The following is a 14339-nucleotide window of genomic DNA, read 5'->3' on the forward strand; positions in this document are numbered from 1 at the left end:
ATCATAGGTAAGACTACAATATAGGTCCAAAACCATGTATGTATTACAAATCATTTCTGAGGATACGGTGATAATATCATTGATATATTTTACAAAAATAGCAATTGAGTATACCAAGAGCGATACTAAAATGCAACCAGTCAAGGAGTCTAAATTGTACTGCATATTTCCAAGCAAGTATAACAAAAGGCATTTGCATTTTTAAGAAACATCTGCTCTCCAGATGCTTACTACTCTATTGAAATAAAGACACTTGGCAAAGTAGTTTTTCATTGGTTGATTTTTTTTTTTGATATATCTTGATTTTCAGCACTGAATATCTAGTGTGTCCATGCTCAGAGAAAGTATTTTATTTTGCATTAACAGTAAAATGGAATGGTAGACCACATGAAGCAATATGATAGGCGCTGAGAGATTCAGGATAAAATACAGTACAAGTAACTATTATTTTGTCAAAGCTTATTATTAAGCAGAGAGTATAAAGTCTTATATATTTTGTAGGGCAAGTTTAATTTTTATATTTTTATAATGTTGAAATATCATAACTGATTGGGTGTAGTAAATGAAGTAAGCTTGAATTCTTCTGTACTGAATACGTACATTTGTTTTAGGAATCAAGCACCTATTTAAAAAAAATTCATTGTTACGATATAAATTAATGTAGAAAGAAGAGCAGTCTAAAGCTGAGAGTATGTTTATTTCTAGCATATCTGAAATATAATCATTTTAAGAAGACATTAAAAATAAGACCCAAGGAAATGTGGCAAGATTATAAAGACTCAGATTTTGCTTAGTGACACTGAGAATGTTTTTGTGCAAGACAAACATACCCTGAAAAACCTTGGATTCCTTTCCAAGGACACCTTGTGGCTGTTTACCAACAACAAAAGTGAAAGACTGCATGTAGATCTTTGTGCTCACTAAGGAATAATACGGCTTTCAGTATGTTTTAAGAACTTTCCAAATCAGAAGAATGAGCTAACTGATTCTCATACCAGCACTGAAGTTAGGCCACATGCTTTGCCATTAAGCTGTTCTTACATAGAGGATTGTTTTGAAAAACAGCACCTTTTAACTGCTTAATTAAATAATAAGAACATATCTTAATTATTCTACCATCTGACAGGGTAGAATAATAACCAGACAATATAAAAAGTTCCTTATGTTTTGGGGAGGGATGACGTATTAGGATATTGAAGTCTAAAAATAAATATACTAAAATTAGAGCATTGTAAGACAAGGTTACCCAGGCTGTTAAAATACAAAGGCAGGTTTCCCTAGAGAATATTGTTGCTTTGTTATTGTGGCTCTCGTGGCTAGACTATTTTCCTGATGAAAAATACCCTTGCAGAACATCTGCCAAGGTGAATCTGTGTATCTGTGGAGTTTTGTAAATGGAAATGAGAGCAGAGTTAAGGCACTTCCAGGGAAACAGATCTCTGTTACAGTCATAAATTTCCTATCTGTTGTCCCCAGAATGTTGCTTCTGTTTTCCTGATTTTTTTACTGTGAGGCAGGTGGTTTTTTCAACATACAATGCCAAATTCTTTAGCTATTGTTTTGTGATATATGCTGGTTATGAATATCCATGCTCTGTACAACAAGAATTACTGGAGTAATACTCAAACTTAAAAGCAGCACTGTACTATGTAATAGCTCCACGGAGCTTAATGCAGTGATGTCATAAGCTTCAGGGAGTAAATCTCATGATTACATATAAATCACATCTGAGGTACTGTGAACAGTATTCTATCCCAGAACAAAAATGGATTCAATAATAATAATGGCAACTGCTGCATGAAAAACTTACATTAAAACAAGTATAATATTTATTTTTTGTATTCTATCAGCTGTAATGTAAATAGCCATGTTTAGTATATAATAGCCACTGTCCATGTTAGAATTTATAAAGGAAGTTACCTTCAGTCTGCTTGAATACTATGAATATGCTTGGTATAATCATAGACTCGTGGAATCATAGAATAGGCTGGTTGAAAGGGACCTTTAAAGGTCATCTAGGCCAGCTCTCATGCCTTAGACAGAGACATCTTCAACTAGATGAAGATGTCAGGTTGCTCTAAGTCCCTCCTGTGCTGGTACCCCAGAGCTGATGCAGCACTGCAGTGGGCTCTCAGCAGAGCAGAGGGGCAGAATCCCCCCCCCGGCCCTGCTGGTCACTCAGCACTGTGTGGATACCGAGTGGCACTGTATGAATATTGACCCTATAAAGATGAGAAGTAAATAGGAGTAAGTTACTTAATTGTGCTGTATTTGACTCTGGTGGAAGATACTGGATTACTTAGCAAACTGTGGTGTTTTCTTTGTTTTAAAATATTCTGGAAAATGTAGATACAACTCAGAATTTGGAAGGAAACCTTCCCAGTTTTCGCAGTTACTGCAGAGTCAATCACAGGCTATAAATTTGAAACCTAGTTTAACTTTTGCTAACTGGTTCTTGTTACTGTTACCTATGAACAGATGGTGAAAGGCACTCTTGAACACAGCTGTCAGTGGAGCACATAGAGTTTATTAAGTTTAAGATAAAATTCGTTTAAATAAGGCCAGGCGTTCTTAAATTAAGAGTGTGACTACTATATACACTGGGTGGGGGGGAGGCACAATTAACCTTTCACCCACATTTTGGAGAAAACATTTTTGTGGCAGTTTTTATATATTGAATTACTAACACTGTAGCTTAATTAATGTAATTCCTCTGTATTAATTACAATACTATATTACCTGAACACATTTAATCTTTTAGTTCTTCTTGATAGTTCTGTACTCACTCAAAATGTATCATCCAGAAATCTTTTTAGAAATGTAACAACAAAATATTATTTTGTTTGTTACTGCAGATTTTAAATTACAGATAAATACTGTTTAATGTATATTCTATATATTTAAATAACTGTATTTTTTTATGTCTCCAATGAGTTTTATATTACCTGAGTTTTTATTCTTAATGTCAAGAAGCTTAGGGGCCCTGGCTGAATTTTTGTGTCTTAAGTTAAGCTCCTTAATGAAAGACAAAACAATTTAAATTATTTGGAAATTTCTGAAAGTATGTATTTAGGTTCACTGTCAAATATAAATTATTGTCGTGTCTTTGTGTAGACACATTTCTTTCTAATTATGTCTTCTTACTCATTTTGCCCTCTAATAAGGAGTAAATTTAATGTACTCAGTTTTTTAGGTCTGGGATTTACTTAGCTAAGAAAATTTATGGGTAACTTGAGAGGCTTATTCCCTACCATCCCTATGTACTGAATGGCTAGAAAAAGAGGGATTCTTTTCTTTTTTAACACAACAAGATCCTAAGTATCTAAATAATCCTTGTGGCCTCAATTAGAAATCAAAAGCAGTTTTTTTGTGGGACAGCAATGCTTGTGGTGTTTTTTGAGGCACCCAGCCATAATGTGTCCAGCACTTGTTCAGGTAAGCAGAGAGCATAACAAGTGCTATGCCATCTTGTGCTGTGAAATTTGACTCTTAAAACTGGTTGTTGTAAAACCCTGCTTATGTAGGGCCAATTCTGTTATGAATGATCTAAATAAACACCACTGAAGTTAGGGAAAACTTGCAGAGGCAAAGGTTGTTACTGCTCAGTTGGAAAGGAGCATTCAGATTAAAGTTGATAGTAATCAATTTAAGGTTATGAGCTCACTCTCTATTAAGATGACAAAAAGCCTTAAAATAAAGGATGCAGAATCCTAATGAGCTATAGGAGGTAATTAATATTTTCTTTTGAAATCTCTCTTAGTGAAGGAAGACCTTCTCCCAGAGTGGAACTGCTGCATAACATAGACCCCATGTTTGTGGATGATTTCCCATGTGAGTATGCTCAAGATTTATTAAATGTACAGTTTACCTTCTGAACACTTCTTGTCTTCTGTAAGTGAAGTATTTTCTTCCAGGTGAAACAAAATACAGTAGAATGCCTTTTGCTTTTAAGTAAATAGCTTTAAAATACAGAAACATCATCCCCTGGATGGTGTAAGTTCTTAAATGTGATCAGCATGGGCTTTCCATTTCAGAGAGCTCTGAAACACTGCTGAGTAATGAATAAAGTACTTTGGGACATGGAAATGTTGAGGAGCAGCTGTGTGCCTGAGGTGCACAGTGAGGCACGCTGCCAACAACTCTTTCCAAACCCTCTCTCCAGACTTCCAAATGAACTGCTCGCCCTAATACATCTTGATACAACTGTATAATATGACCTTGCAAATGGAAACCTTGAGTTTGTTTGGAGCTGAGAAGTTCCAAGCTGCGTGATTGCTTTTGTTCCTTAATCATGTGGGTTGGATCCTTAATGCCACAATCACATGAATTGGAGCTGAACTTTGCTAATTCTATAGCTCTTTTTAAGCACCATCTGTTTTATGATTCAACATTACTAGTTTGCTAAGGACTACAAGCTTTTCAGGCAGACATTTTTTTCATATAGAACATTGGAACAGGTCCTTTCCAGTGTTTTTATAGCATTTCTGTATTTCATTATATAAAGACGTAAATCCAGGCAGAGAAAAAGTAGTGCAATGGAGACACTGATCTGTTGCCTGCAAGACAAATACACATTGTGCTGCAATAACTGGATGGAAATGGGTAAGGTGGACTTTTGCAATGCACATCTGGTTCTGCGATGCTTTTTGGAGAAGGAGCAACATTGTGCCTATCTAATGCTGACTGAGCAGCACTGCCTGCAGATAGTTCCTACATACTGATTGAATTTAGGTGTAGCTACTCCAATTTCCCTTAAAATATGCTTAGTGAGTCGTAGGATTCCTGTACAATGTTATTCCTGGGTGAAGTATTCTCAGGCCTACTTCAGAGACCATCTTTTCCTTGTGGGAATGGCTGGTGATTGAGTTGTTTGAATAGACAAATTCCTGGAGTAAGCAGAAGGGGGACAAGCAAAGGAGGTTTTCAGGAATCTGAGCTCTTAGCAAATGTGGCCCCAAACCGCTTCCATGATGCCATGCTCTGATGATCATTCACTGTTTGCTGCATGTGTCATGTCCTTCCTTGTGTGCATTGCATGAAATGTGAGCAAGAAGTGGGGCTGGGGGACAGAAGCTGTGGTAGGTGCAACTCTTATACTGCATAAGATGCAGTTTTTAAGAATCATGGACAGAGGAAGTTCTATGCATGCCTGTAAATTTACAATGTTTTTATGTGCCTTTCAAAACTGCAGTAATTAAAAACAAAAACTGAACTCTTCGCCAGCACATTCTTATGCACCATATAGAGTATCCCTGTCTCTTCTCAGCAAAGGCCTATTCTTTCAGAAAATTACTTTGTGCCTCCTAGTGAAATTATGCTTCGTCATGTAAGGATTAAAATATCTATTTAGCAGCCTGAGTTATTAGGCGTAATTGGATATGTATGTAAGTCGGCTGATTTTTACTTACTGTTTTTCATTTCTTGAAACTGAATAATAAGTTTAGAATTAATATCTAGAAAAATTATGCTAGTGTCTCTATTATGGATAGATTAGTGAGACACAAAATTTGGAATGTACAAGCACTTTCAGATTTTCAGCAATCCTGATTATCTTCACGTTTTGTTGCTTCCTTTTTTTTTTTTTTTTTTTTTTTTAATTTAAGTATCCTAAACTGTCCATGCACTCTTCTTGTCACTGAGATGATTAACTGTGTCACCTTGGAGTCTTGCTCTTTCCTTGACTGTTTATCGTTTCCGTGTCCTAACTGTTTTGACATTGGATTACTCTTTTGTCTATATTGCTAAAATACATGTTTGCATGTTTTGCTGTGTTCTTTCTAAACTCCTGCATAACCTTTTAGCCTCTTCTTGCATATTTTGCTCTTGTCCTAGTCTGCTTTGAAAAATCACATCACCTAAATCATCTGATGTCAGATGAAGTATTCCTATTATACTAATACTTTGTTTTTTATAGAAATTTGATTTAGAAAGTGAAATAATAACTGTAACATAAGATTAGCCAAATCTTTGGGTTTGCAGAGTACTGTAAAACAGCAAATAGGCAATGAATTATCAAGATTCTATTAAATTTAACAAAAAAAAAGACTTTTCAGGTTGTTGTGGTTTATCAGGCGAGAAGACGGAGCTGTTGTAGTTGGGCACATGTAGAGCATTAAGTTACTATTTTACCTGACTCAGGGCAGGTTCAGTGTTCCTGAACTCCTGAATAGTTTTGTCTATAATGTATACATTCTTTCACCATAATGTCTTTTTATTTAATGGATGCATTTATCTTAATCTCTATCAGAAAAAACCGGATTATATATCTATATATATTTGGTAGCATGAATGGTGGTATGCCTTATGTAATTAATAGGGTTTTTTAACTGAAATAGGAAAACTGAGCTTTGTTCTGTTCAGCTTTTTTACACCAAAATAAGCACTCCTTCAGGGAAGAATTTGTGCAAAAGACATTAATTAGTTTAGTGACAAGTCAACTGTTACAGCCAAGTCTTCAACAGAATGTTAAGTAAAAGTAATAAGACATAGTGTCTTGATTACAGAGCTAGCAACATCTCTGCTGCTGTGGTCTGTTAGAACTGACCTTGGGCTATGTGTTTATTTACCATTTGTGGGGTAACAGTGTATAACTTTTCAGCTTCTCAGCACTGGTTTCTGATCTCTGAACATCAGCCAGGATTACTCCAGCACATCTGATAAATCTGCTGATGAGCATCTGCTTACCTTTTTTCAGGACCCGATGTCCTGTGGCAAACACTGTAACCCTGCAGTGGTCTTGTATCAAATACTGCACTTCTCCTATTGTTAATAATAAAGAGCACAAGAGGAAAAACACTGTAAAATAGTTTACCTGCAGTTCCATTTTACAAAAAAATGCTCAGGTCTTATTTCACTGACTCCTTCAAGTAGATCATCTTTCTCAGAAGGCAGACTTCCTTCATTCAAATATAAACTTTTCCTGTGGTCTGACGCACATGGGCAGTGTTTTAAACTTCTTTTTTTTTTTTAATCATTAGCGCTAAAAAAGGCGTTAGTGCTTCCTCTCCCTGGCCACAGACCTTATCTGTAGCCTCCCAATGACTTGTGGCAGACCAGTGGAGTGCTTGGGGTTAAAAACAAGCTTTTTCTGAACAAACTGGTCTGGTTTGTGGTGCAGACCTGCAACTATTGTGCTTATGTAAGAGCATACAGTGGAATGAAAAACTAGAATGGGATCTCCAAAACTAGGATGAGGAGAGGGGTGCATTGTGGTCTTTGGGGGCTGCAAAGCTGGTCTGGGGGTGAGCTATTGCCTAGCTGGCCAGCCTGTCTTCTCCCTTTCCTCTATCCTTCCTGCTTCACTTGTGTTAGATGTAGAAATCACATGGTAACAAGATGAGTTTTCTGCTAGATCAGCTTTCAGATTGTTTTGGGTAGCCAGTCAAAAGAGGAGGAAAGGTTTCTACCACATCAGTGAGCTGAACCAACCTGCCCTGTAGCTGTGTGATGGGGAGCAGAGGATCTGTGTGTGGTTGGTAGCAGATGGAGGGTCTGGCCACAGGAGTCACTAGCTAAGATCGGCTCTGACCATGTGGGGAGCCTCATCCAGAGGCAGTAGTTTCATGGAGTTTAAGCTAGTAGGTTGCTGCTACCACAGAGGATATCCTGCCTCCCACAGTGCCTCACCACTGCTCCCCTTTCTCATGGGTCACCAAAACTACTCACAAAGCCAGGTTATGAACCAGGTCAGGATACTGGTTCAGATTTTAATAAGCCCTTTTTTTCCCCGCTTCTGGATGTATGCTCGGTACCCAAGTACTCATTTTGGCATAAAGACTGGGACTAGAAGGAGTTTTGAGGGACAAGTGAGACTGATTATTTTGGCTCTGAAATTAAACCCTGAGGTTTCTGTTTCATGGTACATGATTAAGTGATTCAACAGGTTTCTGCTGGGGTGGTGCTTTACTTTCTCCCCTCCCCTTTCCCAGCCACATGCTCTTAGTGCTTATTTTGCATACATTTTGGCACTTCTGGAATACCTCTGTGAACTGATCCAGCTTGCTAGCCTGGTTTTCCTCTGTCATGTGGGTTGAATCTGCACATTGGAGGGGCTGATGGATGCCAGCGGTAACCCAAGGCAGGGGCAAGGAGGGTGTGTGGTTGGAAGAGGGGAGGCAGAGGGGGAGGCAACCCTCCTAGTACTGTCTGGCTGCTTCTGGAACAGGAACCCCTCAGGGAAGGAGTGAGAAACCACATCTTCTGGCTGAGCCTTGCTGTGCTAGACCAGTCGGGTGAGCTCTGCAGATGGAGCTGGACCCACACACCTCAGAGGTGATTGCTCCTCTGCCTCCCTGCTAAAAGCCATTACTTTCATCTTCCTGGTTGTTTCTTCATCACATTGTTGATTGTCTTCAGAAGTGATGAATGTGTGTCTCAATTGCTTGATCTCAATGTAGATTTGTAGTTTATTAGAGAGTTTAAAATTATGTAAATTTGCTATGAAAAATCTACTGTCTTTCAGGTTTGGGTCTGGAACATCCACATTTTCTGTTAGCTTTAAAGATTCAGTAATAAATTAGGAAAATTAAAAACAGGAAGCTGAAATTATGTTGAGAGTATATGTTTCTCTGTAATGTAGAGGTTAAGAAAGCACAAATAAAAACATAAAGTAGCTTAAAAATGCTTAAGTAAAAAAAAAACTGATTTGAAGAGAAAAGAAACAAAATTGTTTTGCCCCATTTTTTGAATTTATCCTTAAAAATAAAAAAATAGCCAAGTTGTTGATGGTTTGGCAGCTGTGGGGATGACATCAGCTCCTCCATTGTGAAAGATCTCCTGTCTTTTAAGCAGCCTTACGGCATTTCATCAAGTTTTGGTGATTCAGCTAAATTAAAACCCAATTGGTTCTAAGTCTCAATTCCCCTAACTGCTAAACCAAACTTATTTCTGACCACAGTCATTGCTAGATGGCCTGTCTTGAAGCAGCATTGAAACTTTATATCCCACAGAAGGCAATTTTATTTTGAGAATCAGAACTAAATGACATGCTTAAAAGAAATATAGCTTTTAATTCAGAGTTGTTAATCAGAATCTGTCAATACACACTGTATTAGTTTTAATCTGACTTGCTAAATTTATTAATATATTTGGTGACTCACAAAATCTTGTAGACTACATGTGTAGCATCACTTTCTCTTTGAAAAGACCTTAAATTTATTTAAATTAGAAATATCTATTCAAAATAAATATGTTTTGGGTGGCACTGGCTTAGGAAAAAACTTTTACCTTAATTTAAAATTCCAGACTTAACCATAAACTCAAACTTCAAAGGCATAATAATGGTGTGGATTACTAATTGTAGTCACTTTATTTAGACGATATATCTGTTCAGAGGGAGACATCCAAGACAGAGAGCTTGTAAAAACATTTTGTGATTTTCCTCCAAACCTTAATTTGCCTAGAGCAAAATTAATTAGTTTCTACATTGCTCTCCTTGACATTTGAAAGAAGGCATTACCTCATATACTGCACTATTAATTGCCAAAATAAACGATTGCTTATAAAGGGCTAGATCTGCTATATACAGAATTAACATATAATTATATTACAATAGAGAAATCTTATCTCTTCTGGGACTGATGTGTCATTTGTATAATGCATATGTGTATAACACATAATGCATTGTATAATGCAATTAAAATTGCATTATAATGCCTGTAGCATTATATATTATATCCATACATATACCAAAACAATTCATCTTGATTAGGGAGTAGACACTCCAGGGTCCTCTGTGTCCCATTTATTACTTATTTTGCTTAGGTAAAATAAGATTCCTGAGAGTTTGTAGGCCCAAAATTACTTCTTCTCCAGTTGTATTACTGATGATCTAGCTTGTGTAGAATTATTTAACAAAAAGGGAAAAGAAAGAAAAAGAAACTGAGGAAAAAATTATCATAATGGAGTTGATCAGTAGCAGCAGAAGATGCATGGGTAAGTGTGCTGGGTGGGTGTTGAACGGGATAAATACACTCCATGTCTGTGACAGGCGTAAGACCCAGAATCTACTCTGGAGTCAAAACTCTGAAGGAAATTGACCCATATACTCAGCTGACTGAGCTTACATAGTGACAGCTGAAACTGGAGAATGGTCAAGAATGGACAAAATCAGAGATACGTTCTTTGCTTCTCCAAATTACCTTTTTTCTGCAAAATTATACATATCCATGCTGACCATCTGGACGCTGTCATCTTCCCATTTCAAGAAAATAATAAATTGCAATGATCCCCTGGAAGTTTGTAAGGCAGGAATTGCCAACATAGGACCCTGTATCCCTCAGCCCCTTCATGCAGTGAATGTTATGCTGACCTGGCAGTTTTGGTTAGAGTTCAGCTCCACTCCTTAATGGGAGGCTGCTGTTCCAGCTACCTCTGCTGCCATTCACATCAGAGATAAGTGGTGTTTTTCTTTTAACTGTCAGCTTTGTGAGTTTCTGGGGTGTAGGTCTTGCTGTCAGGAAGTTTGGGCTGTGGTTCTGCATTTCCTTGGCTCTTAGCCCATCTGCATCTCAGCATGAACCATCCATCCCTGCAGTATTTAATACTATGGGCTTGCATGCTTAGTGAGCCTCATAAATACTAATCCCCATGTTTCCTCTGGGATGTAGATAATCTCTGTTAGAATTTAGAAATGTTAGGTCATTTGATTAGGTGTGTAATGCAAGTATATGACAGGAATCCAGAAATCACTCTATACTGCTTTTTTATGCACCATTGTATTCTATAATTATTTGAACATAATGCTAGCATTTCATGTTTTTATGCAAGTTTTGACATAAATGGTAGATTACATTTTTCAAGTTAAATATCTCTGAGCCATAAACCTGAAGAATTTTAACAGAGCACAGGTTGTCAGAGTTGCTGCTCAATTCTCTTTACCTTCCACACAGCATCCTTACAGTGATGCAGAATGGCTTCAATAACCTGTAAGTTCCATACAATCAGTAAAAATTTGTTTCCTGGAAAAAGTAAGATTTTAATTTTTGTTTTCCTTATTTTCCCATTGGAAGGGAAGGTTTAACATTTCCTTTTGCTGTGTCTCTTTTTGTGATGTTCAGCACTGTAGGCTGTAATATTAAGTTTGTTCTTATTTAGAATAACTTCATTTATTTATTCTGTAGTTCTCTAAGAATGTAGTAACCTGGATAAGTGATTCACCTAGCTGATGTGCACTGAGATATCTTGCTGTGCTTGATGATTCTGGATTTAACTCCATTGTTTGTGTGGTGTGGTGTTTTCAAAAGAAATAATATGCTCTAAAATTAGAGAAGGTGAATGCTTCAAATGTCTACTCTTGTTGAAATTAAGTAGAGTATGTCTTTTGAAAGGTAAGAGACTGAATATGATAGTCTAGTATAAATCTTTCCTTCGGAACTAAACGTTGCTATGATAAAACTGACATTAGAAGTAATAATACTAGATGTAGATGTTCATTGCATTTAACTAAGTGAATTAAGGTAGGTGAGCATCACTGTTTAAGTTTGTGTGCAGCACAGCTCTACACCTTGCCAACAGGATGTCAGGAAGTTACAGTGTCTCAGGGCTCATCCTCTTCTTAAGATCTTAAGACCTTCTTAAGTTAAGGTCAAGGCTATTCCTCAAATGTTTTTATTTGAATATAATAAGAGAAAGACTCAGAGTTTTGTAGAAAACTCATTATTGCCATAAAGTAGCAAAAGGTCACAAAATGTCTTTCCTCGGTGAAGTAGCAAAGCCCTTTATTTCTTTGTTAATTCATTGTCACAGTGTAGGTTGGAAAAGCCCTTGACATTTCCAGAGTTTCCTGGTTGAGGTGAAATAATTGCTCTACATATCACAGTTCAAAAAGAAAAGAATCAGTACAAAGTACATATGTGCAAAGGTCTTGTAAGCTCACAGACTTCTACAGAGCTGGGGAGAATCTCTCCTGGAAGATGGGAGGTCACTGTTCAAAACTGTTTGTAACAAAGAAATAACTCAGTTGGTTAGTGCTTTTGGTGTGGCCTGGGAATTTCCTCAGGGAGGAAGCTATTGGACTGTTGGAAAAATGCTGTTGGAGGGAAGTTCAGAAGATGTGGTTGTGGAAAGCAGTGCTGGCCACAAAGAAGAGTTACTGGGTGGCTTCCTGAGTTTTACTGAAGTGAAGTTATAGTTCATTTCATGACTTTGTGTTCCCTTGTGTGGCTCCATATCCATATAAAGGATCAAGTGTTTGGTTGCCTGTTACCTGAAGTCTGCCTTCATTCAGCTGTTCCAATGCTGCAGGGGAATATGATTAAGTAAACACTGTTTTGATTTTCTAGAACTTCAGAGCATGGTGACATAGGTTTTGGAACAGGGAAAATTAATCTGGAACTAATTTTCATCTGCTCATCCATAAGGCTCAGTTTTTGGTATAATTCATGGCATTGTGTGTTCTTGTTTTCTTAAACTCTTGAGAATTGGTAAATCATGTATTGGCACTTTTGTTTTGATTTCAGAATAATTTGTGTTTGAGAAGTTGATTAAACCTTAAGTGTTGTTGCCAGAAGTGATTGCTGTAAATGCAAATGGAGAAGCCTTTCATATGACTGTTTTGTGGAAAACACATTGTGTCTACTGAACTGTATGGATAAAGAGGAATTTAGCTTCATTTATTTGATTAAGAGGAGTTGGTAGGATGTAAATTCCTTGTTTGTTACTGCTGATGCTTAACCAGTCTGAACCAGAGCCCAGTGGAATTAATGGAAAGGTTCCCATTTGTTTCAGGGTAGATTTTTTTGAAGCTCTAATAGACTTCCCACTGTTCCACAGTTGAACATTAGTAAGTCATGGGAAGCCTGCCAATCATGCAGGATTTGAGTGTATGCATGTGGTGAGATTTCTAGGAGGCTGAAGACTGCTGTCATGAGGGTAGTTTTTATGTGGAATTTGATAATATTTAAGAAAGCTTTTTTATTTATTTTTACCTACACTAAAGCTATTGTAGTGCAAAAATGGGGCAAGATGATTATAAGGAGTTTGCATTGTCTATTGTTAGGAAAGTAATCGTGTGTGATGTTCTTAACTGCTTGTGTTTTCTTTTTCTCTTTACTGGGCAGCACGTAAATAAAAATTTTAAATCTTGATAATAGCATCAGGTAGCTTAGCTAAGAACAGAAGCTTTTATTTTAATGGAAGCAGTAGAATTATTCAATTACCATTTTTCTGGCAATACATACAAGATGATGGATACAATGGGAATTTACTGGATTATTAAAATAGTATGTTGACTTTAAAGATGATAATGAAAATACTAGAAAATATTCTCCTTCTGCTTGGGTTTCATATGTAAGTGGGTTTTGGTTTGCCAGTCCCAGACTTCTGTCTGGGGATCTCCTCTGTGGTTTTTATAGCCTACTAATCAGATCACAAGAGGCAGGGAGGCATATGCATCCCCTTACTATGAAAGTAATGCTCATTACTGCTTGTTGGTTTTAAGTCCTAGTGGAAGTAGTGTGCATGGTTTGGTTCAACTATTAAGCAGGATCCTATTCTGCAACATATATGGAGTTGTTCACTTCTCTAATAAAAACATTTTTACAAAATAAGGAAACTTTTCTAAATGTCTTGGAGTATAATCTCAGCAGAATTTGAACATCTAAATTATACTCTTGAGACTTACCATTGCCAGGTAGATGACACTAGCTTTTGAAAGCCTGTCTGTTAAAAGTGAGAGTCTTCAGTGAATTGATAGCTAGTATGCACAAGATTGAATTATTTTAAATTATTTACAATATCTTTTTTTTTAACATATGCATAAGTGCCACTTCATTCCCTAAAGCTGCATTGCAGCAAGCGCTAGTTTCTGTAGTTCAGTAGTTTCTTGCTGTCTGCTGTGTGGTGCAGTCTTGTAATGGCTGTGTCCCTTGCTCCGGGGCCATGTCTGACAGAAACCCATGATGGATCTTCTTGTCTGTAGCTCTGTGTTCTTCAGCCCCTGTTAGCAGTGATAAGTCTGAAAACATGAGTGCTTGCAGTGATCCTCCCGCAAGAGTCTCTGAATACAGGCAGGACTTGGTTGCATTGCTGTCTGAGTGACAATTGTGCTTACTGATAAAATGCAATCTCTTTTATCGCCTTTATAACCTGGGATGTCAAGCGACTGGCAGCTCAGAGAGTTGTTCTAGCTGTTCTGATAGCTGAGATGTGATTAAAAGATTTTAAGAAGTGATAGAATAGCGTGCAGATTTTCTGTGAAACATTTTTGGTGTGGTTCAGAAAATAAAACACCGTATCATTTTGTTCAGAAAATGTAGTGCCATCCTGTTGGAACATGGTCATTTCTAGCTAAAGCAGACAATGAATTTCCTAAGTAAAGAATTTATGTCTTACTCAGAGTT

At 37.1% G+C, this 14339-nt stretch overlaps 1 protein-coding gene across 1 annotated transcript in view; it reads left to right on the forward strand.

The window, feature by feature from the left end:
• Positions 1-14339, forward strand: part of ARSB (arylsulfatase B) — a 59533-nt gene that overhangs the window by 34594 nt on the left and 10600 nt on the right. Inside the window, exon 6 of the mRNA XM_002188404.7 lies at positions 3761-3831. Coding sequence (XP_002188440.6) covers positions 3761-3831 — 71 coding nt within the window. The remainder of the gene's footprint in view (positions 1-3760; positions 3832-14339) is intronic.

Source organism: Taeniopygia guttata, chromosome Z (assembly GCF_048771995.1).
Source record: "Taeniopygia guttata chromosome Z, bTaeGut7.mat, whole genome shotgun sequence".
NCBI classification, from domain to species: Eukaryota; Metazoa; Chordata; class Aves; order Passeriformes; family Estrildidae; genus Taeniopygia; species Taeniopygia guttata.